Source organism: Megalobrama amblycephala, linkage group LG7 (assembly GCF_018812025.1).
Source record: "Megalobrama amblycephala isolate DHTTF-2021 linkage group LG7, ASM1881202v1, whole genome shotgun sequence".
Lineage (NCBI taxonomy): Eukaryota > Metazoa > Chordata > Actinopteri > Cypriniformes > Xenocyprididae > Megalobrama > Megalobrama amblycephala.
The window spans coordinates 45495641-45515969 of NC_063050.1; the positions used below are offsets into that span (position 1 = coordinate 45495641).

A 20329-nucleotide genomic window follows, 5' to 3' on the forward strand; every position below is an offset into this window, starting at 1 on the left:
AAAGACCGAAAGCAGTAAAAATCATTTTGAGTGCCAATTCTGACAAAGTGATTAAAGTGATTTAATATTATGCCTTACAGTAACAAGGAACTAGAAAAATGAATGCAGGAAAAAAGGGGATAGAAGCAAAACCATCTATCCATCCTCAGTAAGATTTTTATGTATTTGAAAGAAGTCTCTTATGCTCACCAAGGCTGCATTTATTTGATCATAAATGCTGTAAACACAGCAATACTGTGAAATGTTACAATTTAAAATAACAGTTTTCTATTTTAATATATTTAAAGATGTAATTTATTCTTATGGTGGCAAATTTCAGGCACCCATATTCCAGTCTTCAGAGTCACATGATCAGAAATCATTCTAATATGCTGATTTGCTGCTCAAGAAACATTTTTTTGTTGAAAACCCTGTTAATTGTTTTTTTTTTTTCAGGATTAGGAAGCAGAAATAAAACAGAAACCTTCTGTAACATTATACATCTTTACTGTCACCTTTGATAAACTTATTGCATCCTTACAGAGTAAAAGTATACATTAAAAAAAAGAAAAAAGTACTGACGCCTAACAATTGAACTGTAGTGTTTGTATATATAGTTAAAATAATATATTAATTAAATAAAATGTATAAAAATTATTTTCTAGATTAATATTTTTAATATTTTCTGTAATGTATCGATGTACACTTGTTCCCTGTGCCATTTGCAGTGCCTTTTTAGACCCAGGGTATAAACACTTTTTTTTTAAATGGGTGCATATCTAGTGAAGTCCACTTCAAAGGACACTATCAGGAATGTACCCGTGAAGTAGGAGTGAGAATGAAAGTGAACACACACACACACTACCTTAGGTGATTTGAGGTCCCCTCTCCTCCAGTTGGTGTCTATTCTGTGTTGTCTGATGTAGGCACTCTTCCAGGGACTGTGTGTAAACCCTGGCTTGATAACCTTCCTTCTCTTTATGTGCAAAGGTTCGTCAATACCTGCAAAACAGAAGTTTTCTATGTTGGTGACACTTATTCAATGAATGATTCTACTATTATAATGGCATCAATCAGGCAACTATTTGATATAGGTGTGGTCGATGGAAGAATTTCCAAAGTCACAGAGTTTGTGGAGAGTGGTGAAATCACCTTCTTCTTTGCATTTTTCCCTCCAGAGCAGGTTGTCCTCTGCTAGAATGCGCCAGTAACGACACGTCTGAGCAGCCTGAAGCAGATCCTTTGGCTCCAGAAATGACAATACGTGTAAGGCCAACTACAACACAAGACAGACAGAAAGAGTGAGACATCAGGAGAGGGTGTAGAATGCGGTTAGAGAAAGGTGAGGCTTACTTCTTTGGGAAGAAAAAGAAAAATCCTTAGTTTGGGCATTCAGCCATTTTAGCCCTATTAAATGACTAGGGTCTTCACTTGATCACAGTAGTACAAGAGTTTTTTTTTTTCTTTTTCTTTTCTCCCATTGTCAAGTGTGCTGCCATTTTGCAAAGACCTCAGTGAAGACAGAGCATGTCCAAACAGTTCCACCATTACTTATGCAATCAATCACAAATGTTGCTGCCTGAGATTCCACAGTGTGTACAGTATTAGCCTAGAGGAGCTTTTTCCACAATCTGCTTCAATCAGGCAGACAGACACACCCTGCACTGACACAGAAGAAAAACAACCTTGATGGGGAGGAGAGCCAGAAAAGAGGGAGACAAGATGACAGGTGATGGAGAACAAGAAAGGCAAGCTGAAACAGCGACAGGAAGAAGAGAGGATGAAAGGAAGAGGGCTGCCGTTACAGAAAGAAAAGGAGCAGAGAAAGGGGAGGGGGAGGGGGTGCCAAGGTAGTTTCCTCTCTATATTCTTGAACAGAGAACTGTGATCTCTCTCTGAAGAGGTGTAAGAGAGGACATGTCTGTCAACTAATCTCCAGCACCTACTACTCTGCTCTAAAACCACCCTGTCAAATATCTGAGAAATAAGGTTAAATTAAAATGAAGGGAAAATCAGTGCTTTGTTTTATTAACTACAGTCATTCCAAGAATTTGCAACAAATCAAAACTGAATTTTGGGGTTATATTTACCTCTCTGGGAAGCAGTGAGATGAAGTCTCTTTGAAACTGTGGTTCGATCACCTGCATCATATGTTTCACCTGCGTGGGCTCACAGCTGTCAATCAACTCATCCAGCGCAAGCAGCTTCTCTGGGCCACTCCAGCTCTGTAACACATACGTCAGCACATGTGACCAAGAACATACATAGAATGTGTGCACGTTCAGAGCTTTCAATTTGAACTGGCAATGCACCGGCTATTCTGCAGCAAACCATTCCCTAAAATGGTAACTTCTGGCATGGATGGAACCATGAAGGTTCTTGTGAGTCAAATGGAACAGACGTCATGTCTTGGGGCTGTTGGAAACTTCCCAGGGTTCGTTCTCTCCATATTAAGCGGCGGTCAACTTGATCCAGTTGAATAAAATGTTTCGCTGATCTCATGGTGTTCAGAACTTAATTCGCTCTCAGTGAGGACGTGCTGCACCAGAGAGATTGTGCCAAAGTCATTCCGCTCTGAAGCGCATCAAATGAGGGAGGAGGATTGCTCAGGGATGTTTATGATGGAAGAGGGATGTACAGAAGGGGACTATAGGGAGGTAAAGCACCGGTAATTTACTACTGAAACGCTTCAGCTGGGGGAACTCCGCATTGTTGTTGCAGGCTGGTTTATGTCTATATGTGTTTATGTAAGCACAACTGACACTTAACAACTCAAATTAATGATGCACCATTAAACAGTTGAGCAAAAGTCTGATTCAAATGTTCAATTGTGTCGGTTCTTTAATTGAAGCCAACTAATTAGACCAATCTTGAGATACAGGCTTCCCAAACTTTAATCACTGAATTTCCATGACTTTTCAACAACATTTGTGATTACTTAAGGAATTTAAAAATAATAATATTCATAAATATTTAATTTACAAACAGCAATTTCAGCCGAATGATTCTATAATTTTGTATATAATAATAAAAATATTTTGGTAATTCCGTGTTTAGTAAATTTATTTATTTAGAAAAATTAACACTTAAGCAAGGACACATTAAATTGATCAAAAGTGACAGTAAAGACATTTAAAATGATATAAAGAAATTTTATTTCAACAAAGGCTGTTGTTTTGAATTTTCTATTCAAAGAATCCTAAAAAATTTACCATGTTTCCAGAAAAATAAGCAGTACAACTGTTTAACATTTCAGTTTTGCCATCACAGGAAAAAAAAATGTTATATTAAAAAAAAAAAAAAAAAAAAAAAAAAAAAGATTGTAATACTATTTCACATTATTACTGTTTTACTGTATTTTTGATCAAATAAATGCAGCATTGGTGAGCATAACAGACTTCTTATAAAAACACCCTGAACTTTTGAACAATAGGGTATTTAATATTAAATTTATAATGAATAACTAAGGTGGGGGGAGGGGATTAATTGTAGTCATTACCATGACTTTAAGGTTAACTTTTCCCAAATTCCTGTAAGGTTTTCCATGACTGTCAGAACAAAAATGACAAGGTTGCAATTCTAATTCGACTTCAACCCTGAACACACAGAACTGCCACTAAGATATATCACCACAGGCTTCCACTGTAGAATGCAGAAATTAGACATTTAATGTGAATCACGTAAGCGATACTGAAGCTGCTGACTCACAGGGATCCCGAGTGTCATTTGCACCTCCAGAAATAAGCCTTACAATAACTCAGGACAGAAACCACTGACTGAGCAAACAAGCAAAATCATTTCTGAACCCACTGCGTAAATGCATAGACAGACCACAATTAAAAGGATGTTGTACAAAGCTGTTGATTCTCTCCTGAGACACCATTTAATGACATGCCTTTGACGTCATGAAGAATTACGTGCAAATTCCCAACTGCACTTTTAATAAAGGCTCATTTGAGTAAACGTAATTCTTGCATGACTCTCAAAATTAATTCAGAAGCAGCAAGAACATCTTAGGTGAAACTTTCAGCATTAGATGAAAGCTTCTTCATCCTTTCAGTCAACACAGGTATCTGCTATTTCATGCCAGAGCAGCTTCGTTAAGCCCGAGGACTGATCAAGCCTGTAATTATCTGTAAAGGAGAGCAAACACAGACTGAGGTGGAGCCTCCGCTTTCTGTTGAGGCTTGAATTGTTGTTTTAGTAAGATGGATATGACAACGATGTACATAGTTGCAAACTTGTAATGGCCGCATGTCCTTAAATATCTAGTTTAGATTCTGTCAGATCTTAGTACCAGCACTAATTACTAGCGTAAAACCAGACTGCAGAAAAAAGTTATGTTTCTTAGCAAGTGTTGTCAAGGTACAGAATGGAGCCCCAAGAGTCCCACAAATATATTCATGGGCACATTTTAAGATTAAAAAATTACCTCATTTTAGTTAAATCATGGCCACGTTGCACTAACTCATTTCCTTATTTTAATTTAGTTGACATGCAGGGGGGAAAAAAAGTAAGATATCATAGCCACAAATTGACAATTCACTCCCATGACTAAACTCAAATTCCTTGGAACGAATAAATAATTCATGGGAACAAATGATGCTCCTAAACAAAATCTCTAAATTCTGATTATCACATTTGAAGCTGCCATAAAATGGCCAATATATGCACATCTGTTATTTAAATTCTTTATTAATGCTTTTTGTCTAGATGATTAGATAGCTCTTTAAACTTCTTTTTTGTATCTATGATTCATCCTAATTGTGAATTTAATTTTGGTGAAAAAGGGAATTGCACACAAATATATACAAATAAAACAAAGTCTTCATCCAAAGTGCTCAAAATAACAAAATTATCACTTCCAGTTAAACTTATGCAAAACTAGGGAAGACACTGTGGCCCTTTTATTATTAAAAACTTGTGGTTTAAAGTGTGCGAACATAAACATCAAGCAGATTCCTTAAGTCTTATGACAGTGTGTCAGACAGGAGAAGGAAATTGTAGCCAAACATCTGAGCAAATTATTGAATAATGTGAACTTTGACAAAGTCACATTACATTTTTGATGCACATCAAGGAATTTATTCAGTAAATGTGACTTTTCACCTCATTTTTTTCCCTTGTGATATCCCAAAATTTGCATAAAAATGTGGATGAAAACCTGGCTAATTGGGGATTTTCAAACACTAAAAGACATTACAAACACACAACCATTCAAAAGTTTGATCTTTTAATATAATGAAAGTCACTTATGCTCACCAAGGCTACATTTGATCCGAAACACAGTAAAAAACATTAATATTGCAAAATATGTAAATTTAACATCATTATTAGTTAATTTAATCCATTTAATATATATTTCTGTAATGGCACATCTGTGATTTAAACTCTTTATTAATGCTTTTTGAATTTTCTGTTCACCGGCAACCATAAACAGACTACAGGTAGGCTAAGGAACCAAAATAATTGCCAGAAGAATTGTTAATAACAACAGCAATGTGTTTGTTATTATTATTAATTAATATTTTATCATAATAATAATAACTATGTATTATATTTATTTAAAAACAGTAATTTTTACCATGATTAAGGTTTTAGTCCCCCCTTTTACTCACACCAGCAGTGAGAGTGCACCTGGTTAACTCCCTCTGGCAGGTCGAGAAAAAGACTTAAATTATTTGGTTGAACTCACCTGAAAGGTGCGGAGCCACTCCTGCAGGCCTGTGGGGGGCTGGATGGATGTGATACGCCGTCTCTGCTGACCCTGCCCATTGACCGCTCGCAAGCCCCCAAATGTGGTGGGAGTGGTTGGGTACGGCAGTCCTGTGGGACTGTTCAGTGAGGGTTTAGGAGAGAAGGATAAAAAGAGAGGAAAACTAATTAGAGTTCAAGAGTGGGAAAAAGAAACAATTTAAAACACACTAAATTATAACATTTGTAAAGGGCATTCTGGTGAAGAATTTATAACTATTCACTCTGACAGGAGACATCTGTATTGTAGTAATTTAACAATGATACAGTGCAAGCCTGTAGTTTATGGAAGATGTGAAAACAAAATGGTCCACTGAATGTACTGTGGATGAAGCAACTATGAAAATCTGAGGCTTTATTTCAGAACAATGGTGTGAGAATTACGGCCAAAACCAAAGTGGTGAGTGTGGACTGAATTGGTGCCAGATGAGCACTACAGTCCACTTGAGCCGCTGTTGTGGTCCAACATTGGACAACATTACCATTTACCTCGCCATGATTACATACAACCACCTGTCCCAAACTGATTCATTCAGATGTTTGAATTCATCTTTGTTTCATTCATGGAAACCCTTTTCTGTTTCATTTCGTTATTATCGAGTCCATGTAAAACTGTGCTCAAAAGCATAATGTATGCAAACAATTAGGAACTGAAGCACATTCCTTTTTCCAGAGAAAGGAACACCAAAAGTTGTCCCATGTCAGCAGTCCTTACTGCATTTCTATGTCTCAGGGGCCCTACACTAACACCAAAAACACAATTCAGCACTCCTTCCTTGCATTCTGCTTATCTGTGGATACTTTCTCCGGTGCAAGAAACGAACGGATGAGAAGGAGAGCGGGAAGAGTACAGGCGAGCACATAGTGAGGTCTGTTTCATTATGGATTCATATTTAATGGGATTTGAGACCGAGATGCCAAGATGCTTCAATTACCCAGCGCGCAACTGCTGCCTGGATGGTCGTGTACTATTCTAGTATAAACCAGGAGAACACCTGCGTCTTGACAATAAGGCACGAATACTCATCAGAGCTGACTGCTGAGCTTGGGTTTCCCGACTAAGGAACCTCTCAAGTGGTGATTCCATGTTTAGGGGGTTTTGGATCGACTGGGTGTCATTTCTGAACCATTAGCGACACCAAAATTAAGCTAGATTTGCATTTCCTGATGTGTATATATAGCTCTTGCAAGGCAGCAAAACAAAGTGTTTAGGTTTCAGGTGAGCTTTGCAGTGTAAAGGCGGCTAGATGATTAGATAGATACAAAAAAGAAGTTTAAATAGCTATGTGTCCATTCTAATTGTGAATTTAATATGAAACTACTAGGGAAGACACTGGCTCATTTATTATTGAAAATTTGTGATTTTTTTGTGTGGGCATAACACAAACATCAAGCAGATTCCTTACGTCTTATGACAGTGCGTCAGACAGTAGGAGGAAATTGTAGCCAAACATCTGAGCAAATTATTCAATGACATGTGAACTTAGGCAAAGTCAAATAAAATTTTTGATGCATAAAGGAATTTATTCAGTAAATGTGACTTTTTCACCTCATTTTTTATCTTAGTGTTTAAATCCAGCATTTTTTATGTGATATCCCAAAATTTGTATATATTATATATTTGTATATATTATAAATATATATATATTATTTGGTGATAAAGTAACATTTCTTATTATCAGTGTTGAAAAAGGCTGTGCTACTTGTTTTTGTGGAAACAGTGATTTTTTTTCAGGATCCTTGAATGAATAGAAACAGCATTTGTTTGAAATAGAAATCTTTTGTAACATAGTAAACGTCACATTTAATCACACTTAATCACATAAAATAACAGATGATATCTCTAATAACCAATTATGTTTACCTGTATTATTTGGTAGATGTGCTCACTAAAGTTTAATACAACACAGGCTAAAACATTTAACAAATTTCAGGAAGGGTGCTGAAGGTTTTACCTTGGACAGGGCTTTTTTCCTGAAGGGAAAGATCGAACCTCGGGACCATGGTCCAACTTTCTCTTCATCTGCAACAAAAAGAAGGAGGGGTGCTGGTTAGTTTGGGTTTGTAGAGGGCAAGACAATAATGACAGCATAAACAAACAAAGCAATTTGACAGTAATGAGAGGCAGCATTCCTTAACCTGTTTAAAACCACATGCTACCGAGTGCCACCTGTGTTCCTTCCTTTGTTACAAAGTTACTGAGCGAGTCTGGTTTTGTAATAGCGACTGTGTTGGGTATTGTGCTAGTTCCCTCACCACTAAATGTAGGCCAGAGGAAGGAAGGTCATGTCCACTTTATAGTGACATGGCACAGAAAAGATAAAGTCTGACAGCTGATGCTAACACTTGTCATGGGAGTCTTCAAAGAGGTGTATGGGATAGACGTGCACACCCCTCAGAGGAGTTGGAAAGGGGGCCACATACACACAAACACACATCTGTGTGGGCGTGACAGGCTGTACTTTCACAACAGCCTAAATTTATATGGGCTTAAAAGAAAAAAATTACTAACCCTATGCTTCACTGTCTCTTTCTATGTCACCCACCCCCCACACAGGCTGAAATGGCCCTGGTTTTGCTGCATAGTTGGTGCCTGGCTACGGAGCATCTACTCTGGAAAAACAAGGGTTCAGTGTCCTCAACACAATGAGGTCCTAAAGCACATTTGAATAAAACTATTTTAGGAGGGTACAGAGCTGCCAGTGAATCTGTGCAGTTCACTTTCAGGAGGAGCTCAGTGATAGACTCCAAATTATGAATCAGTGTGCTGTGCCAAGGGTTTGAGAGTCATTAAGGATGTGAGCAGAAATTAACAGTGATGAGTAAAGATTTTCACTACTCGAATAAGCACATACTGTACAGTTTACAATGTTGTTATGTACCATCCCACTGCTTAATAACAGGTCTGAAACTATTAAATCAACATTCAGTGCGTTTACGTCTACAACAATATGCTAATAACAATGGGGAAAAAGTCTGATTCAACAAACTCGGCAATGACAATTTAAATGAGATTTTATTATTCAGCAATGATGCATTCAATTGACCAAAAGTGTAAATTCTGATTCAAATAAATGATTTTCTTTTGAACTTCCAATCTTGAAAAAAAAAAAAAAAAAATGTATCGGGTGTCACGTTAATATAATAATATTTCACAACTGTATTTTGATCTAATAAATGCAGCCTTGTTAAGCATAAGAGACTATTATTACTACAGTTTGTAACAATGATAAATGTAATCTTGAGCAAATATCAAAACGAATATTACATTTTCATATTGTATTACATGAACTGATGCCTGCAGCATTTAAAACCATTAATTCTAGTAATTAATTTTTATATAACCAAAATATCTGCCATTGCCAACACATGAAAAAAATTACTAACGTATCGCTATCAGCGCATTTCTATGCTTAAAACATTCATGATATTTCATGGTGTTGAGACAATCATAGAAATTTCTGGATTAAGATCATCATGCTCACTGTTTACATTTTTGTGGCAAATTTATTTTAGTTTACAGCAAAACTGCTATTCATTGATCTGATATTTACATGAAGCCAACAAAACATTCGCATGATCACATTTGCCGCAACTGATTTAATGTCTGACAAGTCAGGTGTTTAATACACTTGAGGTTTGAGCTGATAATGATGCTCCTTATGGATTTCTGAAGGGACCACATGCTGTGAAATTCACAGTAAAGGGGGGGGGGGGGGGGGGGGGCTGAAGTACTGTAGAAACATCCATGAAATGCAACATCAAGACCAAAATCCAGACCCGGCGCCAGGATACACAACTTGGAGGGCATTTATATTTCTAAAAACCCCAAAATAATTTGAAAATTAAATTATATTGCATATTTTCAGAACACAGTGCCATTTATTTATTAACCCTTTTCTAAACCAACTATATTTGTTTTTAGTGGACAGTATGGCAAGGATCACCCGAAGAGGATTCCTCAGTCAGTGATCTCACCGCAAAGGTAGTCAAAAAGATAGGAGAGGCAGGGTGTGCGAGTGAATATGCATGAACGAAGATAAGATAATAAAAAGATGGCATGACACTGAAGATGTATGAAAGTGTAACTGCTTAAGTGCCGGTGTGTGTTTGAAAGTGTTAAGACGCTCTTAGGTTACTCCATGTGAATGTGTAAACACAAAACACGCTGGGAATGCCACATTTGCTAATCGCTACTAATACCTAAACCTGTCAAGCCTACTTGGTAAAAAGCACTTAACACAAAATAATGCGAAAGCATTCATTTGCTTAGTTATACATTCACTTCACTGAGTGGATTAGACTGTCGCTTTACTCTAGGGTTCACAGCGAGAGCCATCTGATTTTAGATGAGTCACTGTGTAATCATTCTCCGTGTCTGACACCACAGAGCAAAAATGGCTTGGTCTGTGGTTAACAGGAATGCTTGTGTTCATGGAAACCGGTGCAGTCTTGGCAAATAACCTGTTTTAGTGAATAAATCCTGTGATTTATGAATGAATAACCTGGCTTTTCATTTTGGCAACTACTTAGGAATGGTCATGACTGCATATGTTGCTGAACTTATAAGAGTTTCACAAATGCGACCCTAACAATCATAAAAAAAAAAATATGGAACAGAAACTATGAGAATGTCAGGAACTGAGCATCATGAAGGTTATCATTAAAGGGACTGCATGATATATTTTCACATTCTAATACCATCAAACATCTCTAATGAGTTCTGTCTTTATAACCGAACAATTAACAAGATTGCCGGGAGCATCCGTCAACGTCACTGCAGTTTACTCGTTCTGATCAGAGGACACTCTGAAAACTGCAGCGACTGCAAGCTTCTGATAAGCTCTCCGATTTAAAACATTCATTTCACTCACATTTAAAATCATAAAGTGTTGGTTTGTGCCAGATGTGGCTCGGTTTCCCCCCGTCAAAAGCAATGACACAGTGACCCAATCACTGTAGGGTGGTCCGATGCCTCCAGCCAGTGGAGGATACACACCCTTCAACAGGCAGCGCAGAAGATGATGCTTTACCACACTGACACGACTACCTCACAAAAACATTCACATATCACAACACCGAAGCGACTGTACGTTACATATTAACATGGCTACGATAACAGTAAAGGAGTCCAAGTTTCTGTTGCATATCAGGCTACATAACTGCAAAGCACAAAATAATATTACCAACAGGTTTCCTCTGAATGGTGCAGGAAGAAATATGATAGCACCACACTCATCTGAACTATCAAATAAGAGTCAATTATACATCAAAAGCTGTTAACTCTTATATAAGATCCAGATTTACAAGTAAATAAGGCTAAGAAGGATGCAGCGCTCCTTAAGGTGTAGTATAGGGAATGGATAGATATGTATGGATGTAGGGAGCGCAGGTGCAGTATGTGTGTGTTAGGATGGGCAGATGGTGAAGAAATAGTGATGGAGCCTATGTTCTCCAAACCCACCCCATAATCAAGTGCATCACATCCATTTCTATGTATGAGCTTCTTGTAAAGGAGACTTAAAGTATAGGTTCAAGTGAATGAATATCGCAGTAGGTGATTCTCTATGTCAGCTGGAGATTTTTCCGCAGTGGCCGTAAGAACAGTCGCATATTTCACCGACGCACCCTTAAAGACGAGCGCCGATATACCCGTGTACGCGGTCAGAGCGCGACGCGACAAACCCGAACGCTGACATTATAATCAACGAAGCTGTGTACATTGCACGCGCGCGCATCGTATTTGAATATTACACACCGCGCTGTACGAATCGACATCACGCGCTTGCAGTGTAGGCTACACCACTTCTCTGATTTATAATGGGAGCGTTCCTGTCGCGTCGCGTCAGCGTTGATGGGGTATTAAAGCGAGACCCTTGAAAGAAGGCGGTTGGCCGTTATCGATATAAAAGCCGCAGTGCATCCAACACGAATATCGGCGTTTACTCACTTTATAGAAGATCATCTTTAAAGTGCCGTAGAAACCCATGGTGATGGTGATGACGATAATCCGACTGTGATTCACTGAGAGTCGATGAAGAATTTATGGAAATATATCTGCGCGATAAGGGCTCTGTTAATCCCGGATAGATCCGACAGGGACATACTCATCCACGGACGGATGCATATGAAGCCGAAAGGAAGAATCCAACGACCCGCCCGTCTGTCTCTTTGACCGTCCTCTGAGCGGACTGACTGAGCGAGCAGAAGGAGAGAGACGGGAGGGGAGGGGAGAAGAGAGAGAGAGAGAGAGAGAGAGAGAGAGAGAGAGAGAGAGAGAGAGAGAGAGAGAGAGAGAGAGAGAGAGAGAGAGAGAGAGAGAGAGAGCGAGCCTTCCCTGCTCAGAACCTCCCCTCTTCTCGACATCCAGCACAAAAACCTGGACTTTATACATGACTCTTTATTAATTACCTAAATAAGGTTTGGTTTGAGAGTCTATATATAACGCATAGGACTACCATATATTTTTATTTATTAAACATTAATATAAATATATTTTTATTATTTTAAAATGACATCAAAAAACCCATTAAAGGATACACCAGGTTTAAACGCTGGGATGGAGAGGGGGAAAAAAATAAGCCATGTGATCAGGATCTCATCAAAATGAAGGGAGTTTGGAATCACTTTGAAGTGGGCTATGCTGCCTTATATTATCCCATATTACTGCTTCAGAAATTACCATACATGAAATATTCATTTAAATTAAAATTATTTTATTACACAGTAACAGGAGACTGCAGAGTTGTCATTCTCATTCTCAGCTTTGCATCAGCATCCTGATCAACTTTGCTGTTTATTTTGTGATAATGACTGGCGGGCGGTACATTATCCTGCTTATTACACGGCTGCTTACAGAAATGGACATAAAATATTGATTCGAGCTGAAATTCATTTATTAACTTGCTTGTAGAGACAGCAGAGAGACGGCTATGAAACAGATTTCCCAAACGAGTGGTCAGTTAAAATAGCATTGCCCTGGACAACTGTCATTATTCATAATATTTGACATTTGCTACAATTGACAAACTAGATTCAAGTATTCAAGAGAGCCCTGTAATAAATTGTATTATGTTATTAGCAAAACAAAAATGGACAGAAATGAAATGCTGGCTCTCAGGAGGATACACTGGCTATATGCAGGGATCAAATGACAGGTTTTCTGCAGATGAGGAAGTGAATGATGCAGCTCAGTGAACTGGGCTGTACATGAAGCCAGAGGACGAAAGTGTAAGAGCCTGAGATTATATTCAACCGAAACTGGGTGGTGCACGCCTTCCACTTGTTGCGGATCCTGAGCCCACCCCTCAGCCGCTGAAGACGATTGGCTCTTGTTATTTCCGTCAGACTGAGCAGGTGGTATTTGGCACTCGGGGTGGTTTTGTGTGGACTGCATGATTAAAGATCGCCCAAGCGTATACAGACACACAAAGGTTGTTAAAAAAACAAACTTTGACCTTAAATAGGTTTCAAATAATATCTACACTAAACTACACAGGTGTGCAGAGTTTAGTGTGCAGAGGAGCAAAAACCACAACCAGAACAAATAGGTCATGCAAATAAACTGATAACTCTGTCAAAAGCAAGCAGCGAACTAGTAAAGAAGATTCGGTAATACTATACAAAAAAAAAAAAATACTTCTAAAGCTTATATTCATCTTAATGTTCATTTCACCATTTACTAATGCATTATTAAATTCAAAAGTGGTATCTGTTAGTATTTAATGGACCTGATCTGAAATTAACAATTAACATCAGTAATATTTGTAATAATTGTAATAAACTAATGTTAACTTATAAAAATTTATTGTAGTGTTACCTACAAACAACCATGTGACAAAAAAAGGTTCTCTAAAAATCAGATACCTGGCTGCGGTGCTCTTCTGTTTAGATTTCAAGATAATTCTGAACAATTCAAACAAAAGATAAAAGAGGTGACATAAAGAGGTGACTGCTTGTTGTCTGTTTTGTTCCTGTGACTCACTGAACAAGCCGAGACATGTCCCACAGACACCTCAATGATGCCTCTACTGAACCACCCTGACTGCTAAACAGAGAGCCATGAGAAATACTTAATAGTGTTCTTTAGCACTCATAATTCCATTTTCATGACACAAATTCACATTTCACTAGTTAACAGCATATGACCTATTCCAAATGTATTTAGTATGACTTAAGTTACATCCCTGCCTTACTGTACAGTAATTATGTCCAATATAAGTAGTTTTTTGCAAACCAATTAAAAATCAAGTCTAATTACTAATCTTCCTATTCAATGTTGTTTCAGTAACCAGACTAAAACTCAGACAACAGACAGATCCACTGCATCACTGACAAACTGAGAACAGTCACTGAAGATTAAAGGGTTAGTTCACCCAAAAATGAAAATGATGTCATTAATTATTCCCCCTCATGTTGTTCTACAACCGTAATGCTGCGTTCACACCAGAAGCGACTTGCGCGAATAAATCATGCTATTCCCGCGTAGTTGGACGCTTGAACAATTTGAGTTTACTCGCTTCATTCGCGCGTGAAAATCCCTTCACAACAGACGCGAATTCGCGTCATGAGAGGGGCTCTCCCGCTCCTTTATGTGTCCCAGACTCTCCCACTGCTTTCTGCACACTTCCTCTGAATAAACAACTTGTCAGTGGGGAAATAATTGTAAATTACAGCGAATAAGCTCAATTGGTCGTCTTTAGTTGGCTTGTAGTCTTAATATGTATATATATACAGCTCAAATTGAGTAAAGCCCATTTTTTTACAACTTATCAGATTGTCCGACCTCCTCACTCACTTTCTTTCAAACACGATCCTTTTTATTTCTGTTTCTATAAATGTATGAAGATGTACAGCGACGATGATTTTGTCCTCCATTGTTGTTTCAAATTTCTGCCTCAGCTCGCTACGTCACGTCACTACTAGAGCAAGCTCCTGATTGGTTAACGCGGCGTGGAAATTCGCCAAAGTTCAGATTTTTCAACTTGCGCGATTCGCGCGAATCGTGTTAAGCGCATCAAACGCCCGAATCGCTCAATTCGCACCGCAGGATGTCAATTCGCGTCTTTGCATTGACTTAACATGTAAATCACTCGCGCTTACCCCTTCATTCGCGTCCGGTGTGAACGCACCATAAGACCTTCGTTCATCTTCGGAACACAAATCAATATATTTTTGATGAAATCCAAATCAGTGGTTCAAAGTCACATGATTTCAGCAGTTTGGCAGTTTGATATGCGATCCGAAACACTGATTTGAAACAAATGATTCGTGAAACTTCGAAGCAGAGTTTTGAAATCAGCCATCACTGGATATTGTTGAAAAGTCGTTATTTTGGGGGTTTTTTTTGGCACACAAAAAGTATTATCGTCATTTTATAATATTAAGGTTGAACCACTGTACTCACATGAACTGTTTTAAATACGTCTTTAGTAGCTTTTCTGGATCTTAAGAGGTTCAGTGACTGCTGGCAATAGAGGCCTCACTGAGCCATCGGATTTCATCAAAAATATCTTAATTTGTGTTCTGAAGATGAACAAAGGACTTACTGGTGTAAAACGACATGAGGGTGAGTAATAAACGTTATTTTCATTTTTGGGTGAACTAACCCTTTAACAGCACAAACACCCCAAAGTTTCTGTGTTGTGGCTTTTGTTCACAGGTAGCAGGCCATGTCTTCCATCTATCAGCACTGGAGCTCAGAACAGTGATTGCCATGCTTCAACCCCAACCATTTCATTACACTTCCCCAAAAAGGGTTCAGATCAAACAAGCCTGGCAAGTGTGATGAAGCCAGACTAAACAAATCTTAAGGGACTGTGGTTGGTGTTACAATGCTCATTAATGCCTAATCAAGGAAAATGGGGGGAAAAAAAGGGAAATGTATCAAGGAAGTGTTAGCAAATGTGATCTCTGCCATTTGCCTGATATTCATTACAAAGGAAACAGCACAGGATTAATAGGGCATCTACTTGTGAAACAATCAGCATGGCATCAAGTACCTTCTATTGACTGCCAAGGGCTAGGTGCTCCAAATAACACCAAACTGAGTTAAGGCTACAACAAACCATGTTGTTATTTGAGCTAGCAGTTTTAACAACCACTTTCGAATCAACATCCTAATATGCCCCATTGAGAACGATTGTCAGAGAAATACATTTAGAGTATAACACTGTTGCCTCATCCAGATAATGAAAGTGTAGGTATATGAAATTGTATTAATGAATTTTATTTACAATGTGTACGGTTGTTCAGCATTGCAAGCAGTGAGAATATGCTTGAAAAGAAGGTAAGTACTAGAAAACAAACCTTGTGGGTTTAGACTTACTTGGTCCCTTCCTTGGTTTGTTCTCCTTGCACTTAAAAATACAAATAATATAAAGTTAATCTTTTCAGGTGCAGTGATACTGTTGTGCAGGGAGAGTTACTGCGACCCAGTGTTAGGGACAAAATTGCACCTGTCAAAAGTTTCCAAGCAATTTGTTGATGAATTGCTGGGAAAAAACTCTTCATCTTACACAAGTTCCAATGAATCAGTGTCCTGAAGCCAATGAAACTGGCCGTTACGGCAATAACCTTGGCAACAAAGTCTGCGCGAAATGAAGAAAAAATGTATTAAGATAAACTTGGTGACACTTATCTCTGTTCTTCACAAATGGCAAACATTGTATTTTGTTGGAATTAACCTAAGATACAGGTGTGATGATACCACATTTCACGACTGTTAGAACATCACCATGGCAATCCCTAAACAAACTGGAGTGTGTATGTATGTTAGGAGGGGGTCAAGGGACTGGGAGTTTGTATGTATAAAGCTCTTTTCTCTTGCCTTCGCAGACAAAAACCCTCCTAAACTTTACACAGCGGATAGGAATGTATGGCATGTGAGAAGGTCCTGCCCGTGTCTTTTGAAGAGACTCTGACCCCTCCGCGTTCACAGTGGAAAATTAACCGAGTCCATGGTGAGAGGCTTTCCCTGACATGCAGCCGCAAAAAAAACAAAAAAACAACAAAAAAAAAACAAAAAAAAAACAGGTGCTTTCCTGGGAAAACTTGGGTTGTAAAGCCCATTTTCTTATCTCCCAATTTCATGGATTTAAGAATGATATAGATATGCTTAAAGCAACAAGACCTGCCAGACACATGATAGATGGCCCACAACAATGTTATATTTTTTTTAGTGAAGCAGCACTACAGGTTCCAAGAAAATGTTAATTTCTTAAGACACCATCACAAATCAAGCAGGCAAAACGCCAAGAACAGGCTGCAAACAGGAGGACAGCTTGTGAAAATATGTGGATGCTAAAACAGCTAGTACATTTGATTGAGAGGACCCTTGAAAACCCTCTTGAGTTTGTTCAAATATTAGATTATTTGAAATTTGACCAATTAAATATATGACATGGGAGTTTAGGATGTAAAATGTCAATTCATTTAAAAAAATAATTTTCTTTCATTCTTTGTCACTGACCCTGAATCATTCAAAAGTAAAAGAAAAATCAAGAAAATTTAAATGTCAGTGTTAAGAAACATGAAATAAAACTCTAAAGTCTAAAAGCATTCCTAAACATTATTTAGACATTTTGTACTATTTTTCCCTTATTGAAAAGAAAATGGAGGACAGCAGTGTCCTCCCCATGAATGGGCAACTGGTGCAAAGCGAGCAAACGCACATTCCAATCGGCCAGATGACATCGAGGTTAATGAATTCGCCTGCGGACTGCCGCATCCTACGAAGCACAATGACACCATCTGCTCCTGACCCGGGCATTTAGCCTCCAACTTGACAATAAGACCCTGATCCATCACGTTTGATTGGGTCATGCCGAATGACGTCCAGGCAGCATCACACATGGGTGAGTGAATGATGAGATGGAATGATACACAGAGACAACGTAGGGTCACTGTCCAATTTAGGAATTGGATAAACAACAATGCTGGGTAAATTAATCAGATGTGTGCAAAGCACAGAAGAGTAGAGGGAAATGACATCTGTGATTTTAGGAAAAATCAATTAACCTGAGAAGATGTAAATGCAAATGCAATGTAACATATATTACAAAATATTCTCTAAATAAGATCCAGAATTCTTACAATTTTAAAATGATTACAATCAGAATGAATATAAATGGGCCTCTTGACTCTTCAATTCCTTTATGAGAGATGGGACAATATTATCATGGTCTAATGCACGGGTTTTTCTGCCATTTAGTATAGTATGTGCACCCTACATAGGCAGAATCAATTACGTTTATGGGGTCATACATGCAAATGTACTATTTACTTCAAGAACTAAAATATACAAGCATACATGTTCACTGACCTTCGCACTAATCTTATCTTGCAATATAACTGTCATAAATTCTTTGCAAACATACTGACTCAAATGTGGTTAATCATGCAATAAAATCTAAATAGAGACTGTTGTTTGTTAGCAACAGAAAAGGGAAGGTATTTTCTGCTAAGCCCCAAAGAGTTGTTCCACATCTACTATCAAGAACAGAACTTTAAAGTCTTAAGGCAAAAAAAAGTCCTTTAGTTTGTGAAGAAAGGTTGTGGTCAATCCTTTTAAAACACCAGGAAAGAGGGCTACAAAAAACTCCAGGTGTTTTCCTATATGGGGACTGTAATTTTACCCTGCCTGTAGTTGTAATGCTGGGTAATTAGTGGGGACAGTGGCTACAACTTTATTTTTCCAGCTGTTTGTGAAGTGAAGCTCTCCATGCTTTCAGTAATAGTAACTGTTACTGACTGGTCACAGACTGGTTTGTCAGCATTCTTTAGGACAGTGAAAGAAGCCTAAGGCATTACCTTACACAGCGATAGATTTTGATTCTAGAGCAGGGGTGTGCAATCCAGCTCCTGGAAAGCCTCTATCCTGCAGAGTTTAGCTCAAATCCTAATTATACACATCTGAATGAACAAATAACGGCCTTCAGGATCACTAGAAACTTCCAAGAAAACTTGTTGGGGCATGTTGGAGCTAAACTCTGCAGGACACTGGCCCTCCAGGAGCAGGATTGGACACCCTGTTCTAGAGAACCTCAATGTGACAAAACTGAGGTGCTGACCTTATAGTAATTCAGTGAGTAGATATGATAAGTTAACCCCTCCCCTGATAGCTTGAAGTGAACCATAACAGGAGGGCAGCAGTCAGTCCTGCACAACATGAAAGAACAAACTGTTAAAAGCTCCACTTTTGACCCTCTGTGTTGCAGTGAAAGACAGGATTCTTCAAAGGTGCAGTGACCTTTAACATAGCAGATTCCCACAGAAAGTCTTTGCCCTGATCTGGTTTCATATGATTTTCGGGCCACTCAAAGTGTGTTAAATGTAGGTAACGTGAGAAAAGAGACATGAAGAGCAGCCGGCAATGTCATCTGGAAACACTATGAAAGTGTAACCTTTTTCCTTTTTGAATGAAGTTTGAAGACCAAATTGTATTACTTACCCTACTCTGAAACCAAGTCAAGAATGTGAAACTTCTACATCTAAATCAATTTCCAAAGACAGAGAGGCAAGTATCTTGAAGCCAACACAATTAGTGAAGAAATGTCAATGTTTGACAGGGAAATGCCACAAAATGAATAAAGTTTGTATGATGTTTTTTTTTCTAAAGACAGTTGCCTAGGGTCTGCTCAGAGCATGTGCATATGGATTTGTAAACCGATGCAATCTAGTGCCAGTGCAGTTGTTGATATTCTGGCTGAAGATTTTCTTCCCACTTTGAGTCACATGGTGCAGATAGTGCAGACAAGTCCGGATAACATCTCTGACCATCTTCCTTATTAAAAAAAAAAAAGTCTCATTAAAAGCTGACCTTTCATGGGCTGTTTGTTTTTGTGGTGACACACTTGAGAAGTGACTGGGTTTTTTTGAATCCGTGACTGCGACTGTGTGTGTGTGTAAAAGAGAAAGTAGTGGGCTATGGAAGGTCAACTAACACTGTAGATGATGATGATTACCACTAACAGATAAAAATAGACCCAGATTACAGTCCTGGAGCTCCACTAACAATGTTTTGTACTCTCATGAATGCATTTAAAACTGAAGAAAGGAGACATGAAGTCTGTGGGGTGAGAGGCCGCTGTGGTCTTGAAACCTCTGTGTGAACCAAACAGCTCCGTGCTCACAGCTAAAGGAAAAAATAAATACCCCCTATAGCAGCTACAAGTTCTAACCACTATCCTACAGATTTCCAGCTCTATGAAGATGATGAATATTATGGAAGAAGGTGAAATATTGTTCTGTTAGCACATTCCTTGTACTTCGTTTGCACTTTGTCTTCTCTAAGGAAACTCTTTTGATGGATTAGGTGTATCCAGAGTTGGAATTACCTGAGAGTTTGAAAAGTGGAAAAATTGATGAACCAAAGGTCTGGAGAAGCTAGAACTTCAGGAAAGTAATCTCAGGATCTAAAAGTAAATAGCCTGTGCTCTATGCTGCACGTTTTAAAGTGATATATGGCCTCCACAGGTGAGTCAGAGATGCTCTCATGTGGAAGGAATGCAGGTGGAACATCTTGGCAGAACAAGTGTACAACACTTGCTAAAGATGTTGGCCCAGTCATTTACAGGAAAATCATCTCTTGTGAGAT

At 38.4% G+C, this 20329-nt stretch overlaps 1 protein-coding gene across 4 annotated transcripts in view; it reads right to left on the reverse strand.

The window, feature by feature from the left end:
* fbxw7 (F-box and WD repeat domain containing 7) overlaps positions 1–20329 on the reverse strand; it is a 177781-nt gene that overhangs the window by 18629 nt on the left and 138823 nt on the right. For 2 of the 4 annotated variants that reach the window (XM_048197725.1, XM_048197727.1), the window contains 5 exons: positions 7689–7756; positions 5675–5813; positions 2070–2204; positions 1132–1255; positions 845–981 (listed from right to left, as the gene is read on the reverse strand). In XM_048197725.1, coding sequence (XP_048053682.1) covers positions 845–981; positions 1132–1255; positions 2070–2204; positions 5675–5813; positions 7689–7756 — 603 coding nt within the window. Of the gene's footprint in view, positions 1–844; positions 982–1131; positions 1256–2069; positions 2205–5674; positions 5814–7688; positions 7757–8245; positions 8271–11683; positions 11920–20329 lie in introns of those variants that run through there. The other 2 variants (XM_048197728.1, XM_048197729.1) reach the window with 2 other exon arrangements.